The 21,487-nt window shown below is 45.5% G+C and overlaps 2 protein-coding genes across 2 annotated transcripts; both read right to left on the bottom strand.

Moving 5' to 3' along the window:
* Positions 1-45: 45 nt before the first annotated feature.
* Positions 46-3,718, bottom strand: Cdc16 (cell division cycle protein 16). The gene is made up of 11 exons (XM_011155707.3): positions 3,554-3,718; positions 3,146-3,355; positions 2,914-3,066; positions 2,659-2,823; positions 2,405-2,564; positions 2,075-2,327; positions 1,920-1,999; positions 1,770-1,859; positions 1,359-1,668; positions 863-1,218; positions 46-627 (listed from the first exon to the last, which is right to left on the bottom strand). The coding sequence occupies exons 2-11, from the start codon at positions 3,248-3,250 to the stop codon at positions 350-352; spliced, it is 1,950 nt and encodes a 649-aa protein (XP_011154009.1). The 5' UTR covers positions 3,251-3,355; positions 3,554-3,718; the 3' UTR covers positions 46-349.
* A 3,460-nt stretch (positions 3,719-7,178) lies between these two features.
* Positions 7,179-19,315, bottom strand: Ptpmeg2 (Protein tyrosine phosphatase Meg2). The gene is made up of 10 exons (XM_011155708.3): positions 18,923-19,315; positions 15,148-15,381; positions 14,970-15,059; positions 14,652-14,792; positions 9,725-9,988; positions 9,172-9,563; positions 8,831-9,070; positions 8,476-8,626; positions 8,181-8,388; positions 7,179-8,045 (listed from the first exon to the last, which is right to left on the bottom strand). Exons 1-10 carry the CDS (start codon positions 18,953-18,955, stop codon positions 7,816-7,818), a joined length of 1,983 nt encoding a protein of 660 aa, XP_011154010.1. The 5' UTR covers positions 18,956-19,315; the 3' UTR covers positions 7,179-7,815.
* Between the last annotated feature and the right edge of the window lie 2,172 nt (positions 19,316-21,487).

The raw sequence follows: 21,487 nt of genomic DNA, 5'->3' as shown, positions 1-21,487 counted from the left end.
TGAAGCTCAGATAAAAGCATACTTGGTTTCAAAGTTAAAGAGACATTCTGATTACTCTTCGTATATTCAATATTTCGGTCGATTTGTAAATTGTAGAGTAGGTTAAATTTATTTTTACATTTTTATTTCTTAAACTACACTTACTTCGTTAGAGGTCGATAAATTACCGATAATGTTAACAATTTTGTCGTAAGTCCGTCGCTTTATGAGGTGTATAAAAATTAGAATATGTACAAAAAGTATGTACACTATTTACATTGACGATTTTGTGCCTGAAACTGTGTATATTTCAAGCGAAACTTAAACTACTTTGTTTTACGACGAATGAACAGACTGTAAAGAAGCGCATTTAATTATACTCTATATGCGCGGTCGAAGAGTCTAACATTTCGACCTCGGAAGTGTCGCTGGTTGAGTAATTAACGAGAGAGACATGTTGTGAACGTTCCAGCTTATCTGACGTATTATTTTCTCCTTTGCTGGAATTCTCTCCCCACCCAGAAAATAGATTCATCCTTAATTTATCGATGTTTTGATCGTCAGAGGTGCCTACATTACTGGAGTTTTCTGCAGACAGGCTAACTTCGTTATTCGGAGATTTATATTTTGGTATTTCCGTGGGTGCGTCTGAAAAAATTTGATCTGTGAGCAAATTATACCATTCCATTCCAAGTTGTATTAGAATGCGGCTTGACAAATAATAATTAAAGAATCCATTACGAGGAAGGGAATATCTAGATTGCAATTTGCTTTATGAAGTAAAAAGCGGAAGAATAAATAAATATCAGATATTCTCTTTGTCTAAAGCTTTTTTCCTTCCACGACTCCTACGACTCCGAACGCTCAACTGTATGTAACGTGCCTGGATACGGCGGTGTCTCATCGATCAATTGTTCCATCACGTAGCCCAACATAGTCGTGGTGAACGTGTCGTCCCTTCTAAGACCGAGTGCTCGATGAAAAGCGTCCACTGCCTCTTGGGTGTTACCCGTTAGCGCATGAATATATCCAATCGCCGAATAAGTAGACGGATTTAGGGGATCCAGAACTAATGCTTGTTGATGATACCCTAACGCCTCCTCGTACTTCTTCATCTTTCTACATGTGTGACCTAAATTATTCAATAGAGCTTCCCATTTGCTAGGCAAGAGTACGTCTTTGGGATCGCCTTGGATTCTCTTCATTGCTTCCTTGAATAATCGTTCCGCGTTTTTGTAACTGCGAATGTTTCAATATTTAGTTTACATATGTTCTATAATGCGTTTAATATGTGTGAATGATTTATGGTCATTCGGGTCAGTACATTACGCGAATGAAAATAGCATTTACATGTGATATTTGTAATCAATAAAACTTACTCCAAATTGTAGAAACATATGACGCCCATCTCATGTATCACAAACGGATCGTTTGGCGCTATTCCTTGAGCTTGCTGAAAGAACTTGTCGGCCAATTTTATATTATTTGTCAAACCGCACTCTAATCCAATGTATAAAAGCGGCAAATGGCAACCTTTCATTAGTTGCGACGCCTTGAAATAAGCGGCCATTGCTTGATCGTGTTCATTTTCTACCGCAAATGAATGTCCATATGCTAACCAAGCAGGACCAAAGAGTCTATCTAACGCCGTGGCCTTTGCCAGATATCTCCTTGCTTGGTCGCTTTTATCTTGAAAATAAGAATGCTAATAAGCTTCAACTTATTCTTTTATATATACAATTTTCAAGTTTTTTCTTTTGCTGTTCAATAATTATAAAATAATTATTTACCTATGCTGTAATAATAACATCCAACTGCAAACCATGCCAATGCCATTTCTGGGTACAAGTCAACTAATTTATGTGCCAGATAAAATAAAGCTGTGAAATAAAGTTCAATCGTTAACGCTGTTCACTTATCACGACGAAATATAAACTTACCATTAGTCTTTTTTAGTTCAACTAAACAGGCAATGTGTACCGGAAGGCAGGAATTGTGGTATGGATCTTTCCTCAAGATTCTGCGTATAAAAATATTTCATGTTACAATTCGTTAAGAAATGCGAAGACAGTATCACAGCAAGAATATAACTTACTTTTCTGTAAGTGCGAAACATTGATGATATTCACAATTGTAATATAATCTTTCAGCTTTTGTGACTTCCATATCCAAATTATCTGCTAATCTATCAGTAATGCAAATTCCCATTACACTACATGTAATTAATGATTGTTTCTTGTTTGGTTCTTGATACTTCTTTAGTTTACTCTCATAGAGTAGTCGCAAAAGTTCTGTTTCACCCTCAGTACATTGTTCAGCAAAAGGTAGCGATTCCAGGAGTTCCCTCTCTGAAGCAACAATTTGGTTATTACATATGTATAAGTTTGTTTTAACAATATACCGCATCTAATCAAAATATCAATACCTTCAGCAGCTGAGAGCATTTGATTTTGCACCAAAGCTTCAAATGCCTGATACGAATAGACATCACATTGCAAGGCTTGTTTATAAAATTCTGTTGCTACTGCTCTGTTGTCCATAGCTTCATATACTCTTCCTTTCACATATAATATTGCACTCTGAACCTATGAAAAAATTATAATAAAGTTATACATTATAATGCATACACTGTAACTCTGCAAATTTATATATACTGTGTACAAATATGAATATACTTACATTCTTTGGAGCATCCTGAAGAATATCCATACGATCGGTAAAGGTAATACCTGATTGTGTCATATTTGTACATATTTCAGATTCACTAATAACCTGAAGTGCTTCATTATATTCCTTAGCTTCTAACAGGCTCCTCACAGTTAAATAGTAACACATTACATCAGTCTGTGTTAGTGGATTATTAAATTTATTATAAGCTATTAATTTATCATTGTGTAATTACTGAAAAGATATTGTTTCTTATTGAAAAAATACCTTTTCTAAACCATGTCTCCTTATAAGATGTGCAGCACGATGATACTGTTTCATAAGATACATACAATGCGCCAAAGTGCACACATCCTTTGGATCTTCATTGCTCAGTGACAATACTTTGTCAGCCCAAAATAAAGCAGCACTGTACAGATGCTGAAAAAACAAATACAGTGGTCTCGTGCTTGCGATTTCTCATTAGATTTATTATTTTATTTTATTTAACGAAACTCACCAAGTCGATATACGACTTAACTAGTTTCCTGCAGTTTTCCAGATCAATACTCTTCTCATGTAGCAGATTATTCATACTGTCGTTATTAGTATCGCGACGTGACATGCTTGACTCGTCTTTCGCAAGTTCTATAGGTTAGGATAGGTTAGGGACGCTCTTCTTCAGCGTTCGTATTGCAGTTCTGTTTTACTATGTACACTTCCTCAAACTCTACAGAATAAAACAGGTGGATTAAAGTTTTTTTGAAGAAAAAAGAAAAGAGATTGATAATGGGGAACACCACTGCAATGGAAAGATTCGATAATTTCTAAAATCTTTACGATCATTTAGATGTACGTAACCTACAAAACTATGTCTAGAATTAACAGACTTTACTCTCTTATATCTTTTGCCAATAAAATAAAATACCTGAATATTTAGGTTTGCTCGGCAAAAAGCGTAAGGAACAAAGTATAAACCACCGATAATGTAACTGAAGCAGAACCGCCATGTTCTTTTTTAAATATGCAGGCATGCGCGCGTTATGATGGAATTGAATCTTCATACAAGTTACCTCTCTCTCTACTCTTTAGATAATTATTTCTTCATCGTGCATTTAATTGCAACTTAAACATACATTTAATTATAGAAATAAACTTATACAATCAAGTTTTTTTCCTAAATTGGGAGCCGATCGAATATGTAATCAAACGACACAGGATCTGTACCATTTATATTTGCAATATATTAAATAATTATTAATTAGATACAATTATGTGCGATAGTAATTTAAATTCATATTTCTATATACATTTTTTTCTTCTTTCTTTCTTTCTCCACTGTACTTTTTTCCATCTCGTAATATTTTTAACAATCTTTCCGCTCGTTATATGAGAGTCTTAATTATTATGACACGAGTTGCATGTACCAGATATACACATAAGACATTAGTTTTCTCTATTGTTGCTCTCTTCGCTTTTGTATCACTTCCTTTCAACTTCGTATTATCATACAAAAGTGAGCGACTATCGCGTACAACGACAAATAATTAGTCAATTATCAATCCTGTCCATCGATAGAGATGTGTAGCATCGGTGAAATTTTTTCAAGGTCCACGAATATAGCGTGTGCATTTACGTGCGCGAAATAATCAAGACAAGATCATATCGACGATAGTGTGTTTGCACGTAAAAGTTGTTCGCAACTTGAAACGTGTCAAAGGAATGAAAATATATGCAGGATATAGTTTGGATTTACAATCCACCCGATATGCCTCTTAGATACATGCAAAATGTACGATTATTTTCTTCCCCTTTTTGTCTCCGACGAAAATTCAAATAAATTGTAAGTCGCGCATTATACAACAATAACATTTCATAAATATTGGACCACAATCGACTGTCGATTATGGTGGACAACCGATTTAAAAGTAATTTAAAATTAAACGCACGCTTTTATAATTACAAACCAAGTCGGCAATCAGCGCCGACAATTGTCGCTCGTGTGTGTACTGTCCGTCACGCTAAGCGTCATTACATTGTTGCGTTCAATCGTTTGTTTGCACGTGTACCTAAAAGTTAGCCTGATGAACGATAAGCCCGAACTATCCCGATGCAATTGCGAGACAGAGTGAACTGATTTGGCGCAAAAAAAAAAAGAAAAAAAAAGAAAAAAGAAAAGGAAAAAAAATACGTGAACAATTGTGAGACATATAATACTGTTGAGTCGATTATGTTAAACTACCTACTTTCCAGTTCCAAAGCTCCTCGTGCGCTGTGTGACTCGAGTATAACATGTAGTTATTTTAACGTATTACAATTACTCGCTACTTCCCAATCAATAACTGTTACGCGCGAGTGTCACGACGAGATTTGGAGCTGTCTCGCTCTCTGACAACTTTTCTCATTCACATATGGGTGGTTGTGATGACAATATTATATCATTACGAAAATATGACGCGGAAGAGGCGCACGCAAGAAAAAAAAAAATAGCTATAAAATCTCGCTTCACATTCACACTCAATGGAGGCAATCGAACACCAAAGTAACATATCTCCGTTTCTCATGTTCCGAAAGAAAATAAAAAAGAAAAGAAGCGAATGTCACCGTCTAGAGTGGAGATTGACAAAAATCCATGGATACACGACGACTATTTCTCGTCAAATCGATATAATAAATAGCTAGAGATAATACAGAGATAATGTTGATTATACAATACAATAGACGTAAAAGTAACATAGTAAACGTTAATCGATATCTCTCGATAACATGCCCTTTCGTAGGTAACCTAAGAGTAGGAGGAACTTACGCATTACGTTGAAGTTCGATAAATTATTTGAAACGTGACTAAGCTTCCGCGCGGTACACAACAGTGTATGATTTTCTTTTCTCTTTCTCTCTTTTCTTTCATATGAAATTCGGACACCTTTAACAGTTCGTTCGTTATCGCTTTTACCGTTAATAAAACACTCGCGATGCTCCGTGATGCAACGCGACACTCCGTACGTACGAGACGTTCGCGAAAACTCGCGCGTCCCGAGACGTGCGACGCCTCGAGATGCCGTGAATTCCAAGCGAACGCCTCCTCGAACACGAAGAAGCGCGTGCACCAGTTCCAACAGAGCGTTCCCGTCGCGCCAGCGGCACCCCGACCGTCATCACTACACGCACCGTGTGTCCTAAACTCAATGTTAATAAATTATTACGGAGTATTACAGTTAGTAGAGATATACGCGCGCGGTCTCGCCGTAATCGTAATTATGCCGCGAGAATTTAGTTTTGTCATCAGCGTGATTAGAAGTAAGAAATCATCAGCATTGGCAATGGCAGTACTTGGAAGAATAGAGAAATACGAATTCTCGTGGGCTTTCTACCGACTATCACAATGCTTTACGACACTAATATCATAATATAGCCACGATAAAGTTCGTAATTTACGAAACAACACCGAGCGACCTGTGCAAGAAACCGACTCGATCCGTCGCACCGTCGACGGACGGTTGCGCCGCGCGCACGACGGTGTGAACCCGCGTCTTTCTTGCAGAGGTCTCGTTCGCACATTCAACGGATAAACGATTCCGAGTACTTTTTATTGCGTACAAGTGAAACGGATCTCGTGTAACATATATCCGTAGTTTATGTGTACACACACTGAAAGTTTTTAGCGGATAACAACGAAAACGAGAGGCGCGAGGCGGCGATTGAGAGAGATTCCGCGAGCGAGTGTTCGCTCAGAAAAAATTCTCGCCACCACCACCTCGCGCCTCTTCTCTCTTTCTTTCTTTCTCCTGACCGTTTTACTAGGATTAAATCGCGTAGAACCAAAGATACACATCTCGCGATACCCTGCAAATGTGAGACCTTTATCGTCGAGGATTACTCATCACTTCGCGGTTACATATAAAATCCGTGCTTAAACAACGCGTCAACTTCCCAATTATCTAGAGAGTATATAACGCGTCTATATCCTTTTTGTATCCCGTACATTGCGATATATTCCTCTTTTTCTCGTTCAATTAATGATATATATTATCCGTTGAAGTTGAAATTTACATAGTCACTGCGTGTATTAGTTGAAGTCTTATCAATATCTAGATTTTAAAACGTTTTCATTTTGTTTGATGCTTGCAAGTTTAATGCGATCTCTAACCGTTATGATCAAATTTTCATGATGAAGCGCATATATATATGTACACAACGTGTATGTATATATACACATACACACACACACACACACACACACACACACACACACACATACATACGTATATATATATATATATGTATATATATAATACACATAAAACATATGTATACATACATATACATACGTGTCGATAAACTGGAAGTTTAACATTTCACTAACGTAAAGGCTTAATTCACAATCTTCAAAACTCCGCATTTTAGGCTTCGTTACGGCTTTTAGTCACGTCGGAAGTCATTTTTTAAATCTACAATATGATCCCTGATTAATAATCCCTGTAAAACGGAATTTACTACGCGTGTTAATAACCGAATATTCACATAGACTTGAGTTTCCGTTTTTTTCTTTTTTCTTTTTTTTTTTAACTCGTATAGCGGATAATCTTTGGTTATCCCGAAAACTTCTATTCGTACGTTGCTGATTACTTCACATTTCCGTAAGGCAGATTAACAGCTGCCCATTTTACCGAGTTCCTGCTTAAGGCCCCGGATACGAATCGTAATTTATAATTTCTGGGAGAGTTCAGGTAGAATCGATCGAATTCTATTTGTGCGCCAGATCTTTCTACATATCTCACTACTAAGATACTCATTTTTGATCAATGTCTTTTGACGCGCCTTTATGTAGGATTCATCGGAACAAGATGCGAGCAACAGAAATGTAGAAATTCCCGAGCTCGCAATCGCATTTGGCCTTGGAAAAGAACTAATCTAACTTCGTCGGAAGTTCTTTCGAGACTGACGTGAAAATAGCGAGAAGCCCGATCGTTACATCGACCAGGATGATAGCAAAAAGTAACTTTCAGTCGTTTAAGGTAGAAATAGGCTATTTGAGGTTACTATATACGCATACTCGGGAAGAACATCAATCCGATATTATGATAGCAGAGCACGCAATTACTTTCTCTCTCTCTCTCTCTCTCTCTCTCTCTCTCTCTCTCTCTCTCTCTCTCTCTCTCTCTCTCTCTCTCTCTCTCTCCTTCTTTCTCTCTAATCGGAATCCTCGTCGAACGGCGGAGGTAACATGGCGAGATGCTGCGCGCTGAGCATTCCCCTGGAAAGCGCGTACTCCGCCAATGCGCGATGGCAAAACACGTACTGATCCGGCATCTGAATACTGTAGGCCCGTTGCGCTCTGATCCTCTCGACAGTTCCTCTGATGTCCACGGTTCCGGTGTCTTCCAACCGCGATATGCAAATGTCCAAAGTGCAAAATGTACCTGAAACAATGCCGGCGTGATGTTTTATAGAAGCGTTCAAATTTGTAAGATTGTACATATGATCACCGTACTCGCACACACAGATACATATCTTAACTACGATTTAAATTATTCCAGGTAAATATCTGTTCTCACCTGTTCTCCCGATACCTGCGCTGCAATGTACAACTATAGGTGGTCCTCGAGGATGTCCGGCCCAAGTGTCTCCTCTACTCGCGAGTAACTTGCTCTGTTGCTGTCGCACTAACGATAAGAATTGTAATAAAGCCTTAGCTGACTGAGGAACACCATAATCCGGCCACGCTGTGTACAGCATATGGCAAACCTCTCGCGTCTCATCAGTCTGGAACGAGACGTTATGGGTGTGAACACATTACGAAACGCAATATTTTGTGCGTAACAATTGAGAAGCGCCGAGGTGAGTCTGTACCTTATTGTTTGTAAGGAGAAGCATGGATATTGTGTAGTCAGGATTCGTATCGACCTCGAGAGTAGTGACGGTAAAACCACCTGCTTGTACTTCATCACCAGGTTCTGGGCCCCAGTACTGCGCACACTTTGTACGACCCCGTTCCACCACTCTGGAACGACATATTTCGTTTTTACTTTATTTGTGTGAAATTATAAAGTTTCTTCATACGCGAAATTTTCAACAAAACGCGTCATCGAGGTAGAATCGTGTGAAGTTTATCTCGTGAATGTGCAAAAGACACGGATTTATCGGTACGAAAGGATTACGCGTTCCTTGATGGGTGCTATAAGTGAAACGAGCGAAAGTAGTCTACCTCGTTGTCATGACGACGACCAGCGTCTGCTGTTCCCAGACCATTCTCCAGAAGTCACCGCAAGTTTTCGGGAGAGGACCCTGAGTACTGATAAACGCATTCTTCTGCTTGTAACCGTCGACGAAATTCGCGTTTATATAATCGGACGTGGCGTCCCCGTCCACCTGCGAGAGGCAGACTCTGGTATGGTCGTAGCAAAGCACGTCGGTGTAGCGATTCTTTGATTGATTAGACTTTAACCTGGAATACGGAGGATACAAGAGTATTGATCAATACGTCGCTCGTGACAGCAAGGAATATATCACGCGAAGATCACGCTGAATATCAGTCGCGATACGTACTTTGCATTATTAAATTGGCCATCTGGCGGTCTCTGTCTAATCTCAGCGTATTCCGCTATGAGGCCAGCGCGTCCTCTCGAGTGTATGTCGGCTATAAACTGTTCCATTGTGACAGCCTGAAGCCCGAGATCCCCGTGAAGGCTATCGTCGTCACTAAAACCGGAACTAGCCGAGGACGGAGGCTGAACTGGGGACGGTGCCTCGTCGGTGCCCATCCAGACATCGCCGTTTGCGGTGATCTCGATGTCGCCAATGTTCGACACACCATTTTTCACCTTGTTCTTATCGATTATAGGACTAGTCGAGTTACTGTGCGTAGTCCCATTGGGATTCTGAAGAACTGTATGATTCTTCGCCGTAGGCGAGACAGGTGTACCCACTCTCGGGGTGACCTGAAAATGCATAATACACACGTCAGATGAAGATGTTTGCAAATAATATACCCGTTAATAAGCTTGTTCCCATGAGAATACGATTATGATAAAACGTTCATATATCGTCACACATGAGCTTGTCATATTCTCGAATTCAACATCGCGAGTATTATACTGACCTCGCACAGTTCACCCCCGCCTCGGTTTGTCATGGATTTAAGACAATGAAGTAGCCATGCTTCATGCTGTACCTCCAACGTGCCGCCTAAACGATGTGGTAACGACTCCCGGGGAATATGTAACGTCAGCTGAGGGATAGACACGGTGAACACTCTATCCCTCAGTTTTTCACGAACGAATAATCGGAGGATCTTGAAAGGCGCTTTGAACCACAGCGGCGCCGTTACTATCAGAACCTTCTTTAGTTTCGCCGGATAACCACCCTGAAACAATCACACGAGAGCACGAATGGATCATTCGAGCGATGCTCAGAGGAAGACCTGGTGCTAAATATTACACCCGCACTATGCTGTTACGCACAACAAGATACGATTAAACGATTCTCGTAATCTCTAGCGATTACTCGTGCATCGCACAAGTTCCTCCCAAGTCGTTGTCGAATCGAGAGGAACTCTCTCTCTCTCTCCTAATCTCCCGCGATGACAGAAGCGCTGCCGAGCGGTTAACGTTAACACGCCGCTGCATAAATAATCTCGAAAAGCGCGCGGTCGCGTTTGACCTTTCAAAGACACCACAATAATAGAACGGCCCGTATATTGCACATTAGCGAATCGACTGCCAACTGTAGGCAGGCAGCGCGTACTCGACGTGTAGGAACGCTTCGAGCGAACGATTCGCGTCTGTCTATTTACCGTGGGACCGGAGCGCTCCGGAAAATCACCTATCTCCGTGACTTCCCCGTCAACGTTAAACGTCTCGCTCGTTAGTCGGCAAATACCCGACATCAGCGTCTACCACCGACCGTACCCTGCGACTTCAAGACGAGACTATCCGCGAAGATGAGATTCGCGTCGAGCAGCTGTGACTCGTAGCAGCACGGAAAGCCGAGTAACTCTCAACCCTTGGACTACGGAGACTAGAGGGCGGAAGTACCGTAACGCCAACGACGTCAGCAGCACCACCACCACCACTACTATTACCACCCACCACCATCACGACTACCACCACCACCACCACCACCACCACCACCACCACCACCGCGGCTACTGTCGTCAGCGATAATACGTAACAACGACTACGTATACACAAACGTCATCATCAAGGTGCGAGAGCGAGGAGGTGTAACGAGGGCGAACGCTGACGATTTCGTTCCGGCCGAAGAAATCCCACTTCCACGCAAGAAGCGCGTCGTATATATTTTAGGACCGCACGAGCGCGCAAATATAACTCTCTCTCTCTCTCTCTCTCTCTCTCTCTCTCTCTCTCTCTCTCTCTCTCGCGGATCAGCCGAGTCGAGCGTAATGCTCTCCCCTCCCCCCCGATGACTGCTAATCGACGTGGACGTGTCGTCGGGCTGCCTTATGAAGGGTGACCGAGGAGTATCGGCCAGAGGCGGCGACGGCACCTCGCATCCGTTCCCCGATCGGATCGATCGACTTGACAGTCGACAGGTAGGAGAATTTACCGTGGGTCGCAACGGCGGCGGTCGTACGCAGGACTCGCGGGCGCACTCGCAGGCATATCAGTCGCGGGGTCGCCTCCGCGTCGACATCAATGAGACGGCAGCGGCAGCAGCGGCGGCGGCGGCGGCGGCGGTGGAGGAGGCGGCAGGCAAGTTCCGTCGATTTAGCGCGTTCCTACAGCACTCGCGCGGACTCGTCATGGATAATCGGGGCATGCGACGACGCGCGATGCCCAGGCCGGAATGGAACACGACGAGTAGCTCGGCGGTAGGCGAAAATCACACACAGTCGGCACATACACTCGGTCAGTTAATCGATAGCGCGAGATCAGGATAACCGCGGGCGAAACGGCGCGCACTTGACAGCGAGGTCAACGACGAGCGACCTCGTCGTCGTCGCAGAAAAAGAGAAAGAGGCCCCGTGAAATGATGAAGATGAAGACGACGATGACGACGACGACGAGGACGTCGTGGTCGGTCGGTAAGAGGAAAATGCTGGCCTCGCACACGAACAAGGACGCGCGATCGAACGGCCGGGGAGGGCGAGCGGGGGGAATCGGGTCGTACCGTATCCCAAATGCGACGACGGTGCCGCAAGGGGGTCACGATGATTACTGACCGCCAGCGTCGCGACGTTATCCGGAGCAGGGACGCATGCGCCGCGCTCCTCAACTACACGCGACCCCTTCTTTTCACCACCACCGACATCCCTTACGCCAAATTCCTTTTTTACTGTCGGCACAGCGCGAGGTGCAGCAACCGTATACGCGCTGACGTATTGCCCGCCACAGTGCCTCTCAACCGCACCGTCGCCGTCGCCGTCGTCATCGTCGCCCTCCACCCGCGCGCGCGTTCCCGATAACGTTTGTTCCAGTTTCGGAGATCCCGACGACTCGCGGAACTCGCCGACGGTCCCGTCGTATAATTGATCAGTTAACGCCGCCGCTAATTACGGAAGGAGAGGGAGGCTGGGAGGAGGAAGATATCCGCAGATCGGATCCCACCAACTCGTGTAATTATCCGATGATTAATATTCACGGGCGACGGACTGCCGTTAGACGACGACGACGACGACGACGACAAGTGCGACAGCGATTTTCGACCTCGGTCGAGATCGCGGGAACAAATAGACGCGGATATTCTTGCCGTCTATTGTTTTCTTCTCTTACATTGGCACAGCGAGGTTGAATCTGGGATATCGATTCCGCTTGATATTTGCGGGGGTGAGATTGCAAGTCCGAAAGGCGCGACGACAACGCGCGACGCTGCTATCGAATTCGACTATTAATTACGCGCTACGGCGGGGAGCAATTTGCGCGCATCATGACGCGCGCGTAAATGTCACTGCGCTCCGGAACCTTTATAAAAGTCATCAAGCGCCGTGGAATCACGGTCCGCCGAGCGATTAAGGACCCGATAGTCTCGCGTAACGCCCGGCGCTCTCTTTCATCACACCTTCGCGCCCTTCCGATAATAATCGAGCGACGATAATATCCCCTTCGGAAGGAGGGGCAGAAACGAGAGATATGAAAGAATCTCGTCCTACGGACGAGCCGCCTCCGCGCGTTATTTAATATCTTTAATGAATCGCCAGAAATACGTGTACGACGTAGCGTTCGCACGTTATACTCCTCGTCTATGACGTCGCCAAGGAAGTTCCTGGGAGAAACCTTTCAAAGTCACCCTACGCGCCGTACTTTGGTGCGCTTCGTCGCATAATTGCAAGCCACTTTTCACGAAGCATGAACACCCTTGAGCCATGTCGCTCTTTGAGCCGCATGCATCCCCTGTGCGCTAAAAGCTGATTCAGATTTCGCGGTCGGCTCGTCGGCGAGGCCGCGCGTCTAAAAAATCTGCCCGTACGATGGCTCGAATAATTAAGCAACAACGAGTGGACGACGTCGTTTAAATTTAGGCAAGACACAGGGGCATTCCCGAGAAGAGGAGACTTTCGTGTACAACCGAGCAAGGGTCCTCCTCTTCGTGTTCTTAGAAAACGATCGTTACCTGATCGTCGCTGAAGCCGGGAATCGTCGGTCGCGGAGCGATCGAAACGGATATATATTCAAATGGCGGTGCTGAAGCGCGTTGCATTCGGCGGGCCAGGAGAGAATCGGACGCATCGCGTGGATGACACCATTTTTTAAGTGGGCTGACCGCATCAAACCCCATTAACGCTCGGAGACTATTTCGACCGGCGATGACTAATTGGGTTAACTTTAGCGACGGTAATAACTGTAATGCCGGGCGGGGGCCGCTGCTCGCGCCGGGCAGCCGGACGAAATTGCACACAACGTGAATGTTAATCGGACCACGCATTTAGAGACGTCGGCTCTAAGGGCACACTTCGTGTAATTCACATGATTATCGTGCGCCGTTGTCCGGAGAAATTCAGTAGCGCAGAAAGCACAGCGCGTCTACCATTCGCACAGACGCCGTGGCGAGGCGTGTTCTGCTACGCAGTCGAGAAACTCAAGCCGCGGGGACAATGACGCGCCCATATGGAATGGCGCAAGTTTTTGCAAGTTTTGGCGCGGCGAGTTAGTCGCGGGCGCGACGACGACGACGCGATAATCTCGCGTGAATATTACAGTAGATTCGCGAGACACGCTTAGACCTGAAATGCGGCCGACGAGTCGACTTTATTCTCGCACGTCCCGAGACGTGGAAGTCGAGACGAGTCGCGTGACGACTTTCTTTCATGCGCCGGACGACGTTCACAGGGAGCATCTCTGTCACGTTGACGGCATTTGAGAGACCAGACCAGTATATATCGCTATACATAATGGATGTTCGCCGCAGGACTCGCTCTTCTCTCGCTCTTTACCACTATCTTTTCTCGCTTTCTAACCCCGCTCGGCAGCGGTGCTCCGTTCCGCTCCGCTCAGACGAACGCAAATCGTTACATTGCGCGCTTAATAATGTCACATTCGGAAAGTCCGTTTCACGGACGTCTCGAGAGAAAATCGGGCGTAGAAATCCACGTGACGCGCTGAGAAAATTCATCGCCTCGATCTAATCCGACGATAATCCGGCACGTCTAAAAGGAACAAGAAAAAGAGCGCGATGTTCCGCGCGACGTTATTGCGCAGCGATTTTCCACTGGGAAGTGGAGAAATTCTTAGTATACGTGTTATCTTCAAGCACGAGGAGAGAGAATGAGCGGAAATAAATTTCGCGCTTCTCGATTATTTAGGTAACTCGCGCATCGCATCCTTCGTGAAAGACTACGCACAAAGCAACTCTACGAGTAAGATCTACGAGACGTCTACGTATTTCTAATAAAAATAAAAAATGTTCCAACGTGAACGTTTTTCCTGGCATCGTCGTGATCGATATCTTATTCGATATCTGATTCTTCTTTTTATATCCTTTTTAAGAATAAACGCCTTTTCCTATATAATATTGCCCCGTAATGATCTTCTTACATGGCACTAACATTCACAATATATTCGTGGACTTACCTTCAAAAGTGTCAGAATTTTCTGCGACAGGTCATAGTCAAAATTCTGGTACTTGCTGTCAGACATATCATAAATAAAAACTAGACCATGCTTCTGAGTCTCTGCGCTTTCGAGAGCCGCATCTAATTGGTACACCACACCCTGAAAAAAGACAAAATGTGGCTACATTACTCACCGCCATGTTGCAAACTTTATTCGACTACTTCATCATGTATACACGACAGAATAAAGATATGTTTGAAATCACTCGAGGAAAGGGACTTGTAAAGTACACTTTCCCTTCATCTAATTGCTCAAGGTACACTTTGCAGAACTTACCTGCAGAGTTGTCTGGTGCGTCGTATTTTGTGGAAGATGTAAGTGCGCTGTAAAAATAGCTATCGCTGCACCTGTTGCGTCTCTTGATGGCTGAAACAATTCATTCACTGGTTAATTCGGGCTGCACTTATGACGAAGTGCACGCGCTTTGTAATTGGCCCTCTTGTTTTTCACTCACCAGGACAGTGAACTTTCCTGTGCGTAATTCGCTGAGTAAAGGTTCCTGAGTAGGATGCAGAACTGCTAGACCCTCTCTTCTTCTGGTAGCTTCGTGCTGCTCGTACAGGGCTAGGGCACGTTGAACCTCGAATTTCCGCGCCGCTAAGAATTTCACCGCCGTGCTCCAGGACACTGGACCAGCTCGTCTTCCAGCTCTGCACTTGTTTACAGCTTCTATAAATTCCTTCGTGGCCTGAAAAGAGAGGAGAAAAGAGATTTTGAACATGGAACATACGGGAGGTTTATATAGAACACATTTTTTTCTTCTCAACTGCTTGCGCACTCAGTTTCCGAGAAGAGTGATTTTACATATGGAAACACGAGCGTCTGTCCGTCCGTCTGTGCGATCGACGTTCACGTGCATCCATTGGCTCGTAACTTGATATGCGCGATCTGGAGATTTGTTTACATAACAATGTAAACGCATATAACGACGAACAGTATCCGTCTGCATTACAAGCAGGGTGTTGCAGGCAGGAACGAGATAAGTCAATATTTTGGGCGGCGATAGGATCCCCTACATAGTCAACCTTGAAAACGGCGCTAGGGGCGCCCCGGCGGCTTCGCGTTAGGGGCGAGCGAGCAGGAAACAGCGAATTACAATCTTTATCAGCGCGACCCGATCGATGCGAGCGTAACATCTGCATATCTCGGTTATTCGTCGCCTCATTATATATTATCATAGTCCACGCGTAACCTCGTTGCGAAGGAGAGAAAGAAAGAAAGAGAGGGAAGCGGGATGGAAGGAGGGAGGGAGAGAGAGAGAGAAACAGCGAGAAAAGAAAGTACGAGCCGTGGATTCTAAAGGCGATTTACTATCACTATCCGCTATCCAGTCTGAAATTTCCATACTATGTACATCGCCGGCGCGCGGAGACGATGATCCCGGTCGCGGGAACAATTCCGCTCGCGACAACATACGTGAGCTGTACATCTCCTTCCGATGCGACAATCAACACACCGGTCGGGAATCGAACACTCGAGGGGAAATCACACACGCAGCTCTCATCCGCTCGCAGCCGGGCGAAGAAAGTGCGGAGATTACGAGCCGCTACGAGACGCAGAGACGACTCCGCTCGCCGATAATTGCCGATACCGTCCGCAATGGCGACGTATCATTTTTGCACTATTAAAACGTGCAATGACCGTGGACAGTGTATAACGTACACGCGCCGCCTATACCGATATAACTTCCGGTGTCCGGCTACCTCCCCACCGGCCATTTCCGCTATAGCGCAGCCGGCGGGGACCGGGCGAGCGCGGCGAAGCGGTATAGGTCGGACGTGCGTGCATGCGTGCGAGAGAGAAAGAGAGAGAGAGCCGTGGAATTCAATACCACAAAACCGATATACACTTCTGCCGCGCGGCACACGCTGTTACGCGCGAATCGCTTGCGTTTGCCGTATAATGAGGCACAAACGACGCGGATAATAAACGGTGTCTATTTCGCGAACGCGATATTACTTCCATCCGCCACACGCTATTGCACAAGTGTCGATACGGTAAAACGGAGAGATTGATAACGGAGCTTGACCCCCTTGCCCCTGCCGCCCGGGAGCACGGGAAAGCTATCTATCGCGATAAAGACCGGGGGGGATAGGGGAGGGGGAGAAGAAAGGGAGGGAGAGGGAGGGAGAGAGAGAGAGAGAAAAATCCGACGGAACTCGCTCGTTTGCTCGATTCTTTTTTTTCCCGCGACGGGAGAGATCGATCCCCCGGTCGGTCGCGTTTGAGAGACCGCTTAGAGAAGAATTAACATCGGACGGACGGTTGAACGAACTTTCCGAACGTTAATGACCACGTGTAATAACCGGGGGGAGGGGGGATCGAGAGACGCCTCCTAATCGGTGTTAATTAATCAAGGCTGCGGCTGCAGCCGACTATTAACGTGAGATGATACGGACGCGCGCGCTTGTACATAGAGTGAGAGTGAGTGAGTGAGAGAGAGAGAGGGGGGGGGGAGGAAGAGAGAAGCAGCTGCCTTTATTATATCACGATTACCAGTTATCTCTCGAAGTAACGTAAACGTGAACCCGTTCGCTAAAAATACACGTGTGCGCACAGCTTCCCGGCAAACGGAAATTTAATGCCGCGAATCGATACGCGGGAAAATCTCGTTAAGCGAGAACTCCGCTCGAAGCCTCGGCTCGGGAATGATCCGCGTATCGACGCCGTCATCGACCGGTTAAATAGACTCGAGCTAGCTGCGCGATTGCGCGGCTCGTAAACGCGCTACCGATCCGCCTGTGCAGCGTATACATCATTAATTACGATCGGTGCGCGTCGCGACTCACGAAACTTCAATAAACGCGTATCGAACAAACGGCGCGCCGTTGACGAGTCAATTAACGGCGCGCATTAATCGGGATGACGTTTCACACACATACATTTCACATCGCGAAATAAAGAGACGAGGCGTTTGTATCTAATCCAACGTGCTACCGATCGACTTTTATTATACTAGACCGACTAGGTATAAATATACCTCCGACGGTATCCTCGCAGAGCACGCTCGTAAGACGGATTCTACAAAGACCGGCGATTGAATTTCCGCACAAGTTGCAACGTTCGCTCATCCGTTTGCTCGTTCGACGATAATTAAAGGGGATCCCGTTGCGAGACGTTATTCATCGCGTTATTTATAAACGTTGTTCCCGCATGTCCTGACCGCACCCTATGCACACGACGATTCAAACGACTCACCGGGTATGCATTACATCGACGTGAATTTTTAAGCGGCGGAAGGGAGGGAGGGAAGTAGAAAGAGAAAGAGAGAGAGAGAGAGAGAGAGAGAGAGAGACAGAGACAGAGAGGGAGAAAAAGAGACAGAGAGAGAAAGAAAGAAGTCGCGAATAGCACGTATCGCGCCGGCAACGCTCTCCTATCGACTTTATTCCGTGCGTTCGATAGCGCGGGTTTAAAATAGTCGAAATTTCCCAATAGAGATGTGTACGCGGCCGCGTTCCCCGAAGGAAAGAGCCAGCCACCGGAAACACGGCTCATTATCAAAGCCGCGTCGTGTTAAAACGCTCGGATTTCCGGCGAGCAGTAATTGCGAACTGTCCGTGTCGTCTAGATTATCGACGATAAGAAAGAGAGAGAGAGAGAGAGAGAGAGAGAGAGAGAGAGAGAGAAAGAGAGAGAAAAGGGGGAGAGGGAGAGAGGGAGGAAGAGAGGAAGAGAGAAAGAGAGAGAGACTCGTTTCTCACCTCGCAACATAGAATAACGACAATTTCCGCAACGTGTTTACGATCATTATCGCGCGGATGAAACGCTCGCGAGATAACGCACGGCGAACGCCAGGCAAACGGGCTGGTGGCACGCCAGCAATAATGTTTACATTTTCGATCGCGCAAGCAATCTCGAAATCATTCCTGATTCCCCCCCCGCCGGCCGATATCCGCGCCGCCGGACGCGTGACGCCGCGACCGAGCGATAAAAAGTCCGCTCGAGTTCGATCGCCGACGCTACAGGTATTCCCCCGCGGGGCGGAAGGGAGGCCGCGTTTCATCTCGTCGCAGCGCGTTCCCATTGTGTCATGAGTAAACACAAGGACGATTTTCGCGTTGTCAACGGCGCGTCAACGAGCCGCGCTCGTCGTCGGAAACGGCGTCTCCGGCGTCTCGATAACGTCCACCTCGTCACGGTCGTGGCCTCGAGCCGTGCGAGGAACGCGAGATCTCCGTCCGGGCGTGCGACGCGCGCGGACGCTTTGACAGAAAAAAAGTACTCACTTGCTCCTGTTCGACGGTTAAAGTGGCTGCCATTTTGGCTCAAATGCACCGTGACATGCCCGAGGTGCGTGTTTGCGGGGGCCAGTAGCGCTAAGAGCGAGGAACTCGTTTATTTCCAGTCCCGGCGCCGCGATCCTACGTTCTCGAGGGCGATCATATCGTCGTCTCGTCGTCCGGTAGTCGCCGCTCTCGTCGGGCCTCCTAGCACGGCCGAGTCTCGCGCACGACGCACTGATCCTTACAGAGCACGGCCATCGACTGCGACGGCGACGGTAGCGGAGAACAGTAAATCATTCCGGCGCTTGCTCATCGTCACACTGTCTCACACGCACTCGAGCACGATTGTGACACGCTTCGCTCCTCGCTCGATCGTCTTCCCTACGGATGCTCGCGCAGCCATCTTGAAAGCGCGCGCAGCGCGACAAGCATGGCGGCGGCGGCGATGCGCGCGCAGCTCCCCGGGAATTTGGAAACGCGGCGGCGATCGTCGCCGTTGATCTTCCGGGGATTGATCTCTCATGGACAACCAGTGTTTGATTCTAATCAGTGGCAGTGACTACTTAAATTTTTCTGATACTTGGTGCGAGAAATATATGTGGTAAAAAAAGTCGCCGTCTGGCAGAATGTCTCTGAGAATGTCATGCATAAAAAATATAGCGACGCGGTGAAGAGCAAAGTAACGAAGAATATAAAAATAGTGGGAAAAGGCGCAAGATTCAGACGTACTTGAGGAATATCTTGAGGTATAAACACACAATGTGCATACGTGTGTGTATGGATACTTAGGGAATCATTTATCGGAAAGATATTCAGATGAACGCAACTGACTTAATATCTCTTGTTCACAAGACTCCTAAAGACGTCTTTGACAGTTTTTGTGTAACAAAAATCAACTTATGGGAGAACAATATCCACTATTGTAAAATACACGGTACAACATGTGGGATAAGTAATGTCTTTTAAATGCTATTAAAAATAAAAAATTCCAGTCTCATGTTCTCATTGGCGGTCAAGTCGTTATCTTTAGTGCCACAGACAACATATCTTTCCACAAGTATCAAATCTGAATATGTTATCTCTCACTTTTTACTACGCGTTTCATTCATATGACGTAAACGTAAAATCCGACTGAATTTCATCATTGAGGAAGATTAGCCATGTTTATCCAACGTACTGCTTTATCAAAGTGCAGGACACTTGTAATTAAATATCGGACTGCTTGTTTTTACGGATAAGGAAAATGCGATCACACTTCCTCAATGTGCAATAAATCCGATACACCACCGACTTTTAAGAGAACTTCCTCTCACAAAGACAGATTAATTCTCAATTGACATTTCCTCACGTGTGCGTCTGTCGCGATCGCAAATCATAAGGCGTGTTAAAAAGAGAGGAGCAGGGACGGTCGCGAATTTGGACATAGACTGTGCGAGGCATTCGCTAGTAGTTCGCATTTATTAAACAGAGAGGACCGAGTAAATTTTCCCGTAACAAAACTGTCGAGACAATAGTTTCTGCTACAACTGGTCAAAATAGCAATTTGGACGAATTGAGCGTTGACAAGTCGGGGAGGCGCATTAAAACGAGTGACGCGCAGCTCCTTATCACTTGTCATTGTTAATCTCTAGTGAACATTGAAATCTCTCGAGGCTCGAGACTGGATCACATATCGGGACGTTTAATATTTAGTCGTTTAATCTAGAGAATCGTCAAAGAGAGGGAATCGACGTCCAATTGTATTTTGACAAAGAGAGAATCACTTGGTTGGACAGTGTGTCGCCCCCCCCCAAAAAGAAAAGAAATATTAAAGCGTGACAGCCTGGCGCGGCGACATAAATCTAAGTTCTCCGACGAGTTTCTTCTTCTTCTTAATCGAGGGTTGAGAGAGACGCAACAATGATCCAACACCGGAGCGCTTCGTAATATAAACATTTTTCTTATTCAAACGTATGTTCTTACATTTACACAGTACAAAAAATTATACTCAGACCTGCCGGCCCGCGGTTCATAACTGCTATGACTGGGGGCGGCCGGTACTTGTGGGAGGGGGGATAGCGTGGGACTTATTCCTTTCTTTTTTTATCTTTTTTTTTGCGGGGGGGTGGATGTGTCTTTCATGGGGATTCTCGTAAGATCTGTACATTGGTTTATACTATCCGTTCCACTCCGCCCCCAATACACGGCCCCTTGTGTTCTCACGTGCGTACTTTATCGCATTTTCACTGGATTGCCCACGTACACGCACGGTTTTTCTTCTCTTTCACTCGTGACACACACGCAACACGCACGCACGCATGCATACTAACCGTCTTTCTCTCTCTCTTTCTCTCTCTTCCTCTCTCTCTTTCTTGCGACTTCAAGCATCTCGCTAACTCTTCCAAATTTTTTTTTCTTTTTAATCATTTACACTCGCAGCTCGTACTACTCTTTGCTCTTTCTCTCGGCATATTTAGCAACATTTAAATATCGTATTTTCGGTAATAATTAATCGTAATAATGATAATAATATAATAATAATAATAATAATAATGGCATAATAAACTATCTACCTACGCGTGTAAAGTA

Source organism: Harpegnathos saltator, unplaced genomic scaffold (assembly GCF_003227715.2).
Source record: "Harpegnathos saltator strain DR-91 unplaced genomic scaffold, Hsal_v8.6 scaffold71, whole genome shotgun sequence".
Classification (NCBI taxonomy): domain Eukaryota; kingdom Metazoa; phylum Arthropoda; class Insecta; order Hymenoptera; family Formicidae; genus Harpegnathos; species Harpegnathos saltator.
Note: the sequence above shows the minus strand (reverse complement) of the source record. Positions and strands in the feature narration are given on the sequence as shown.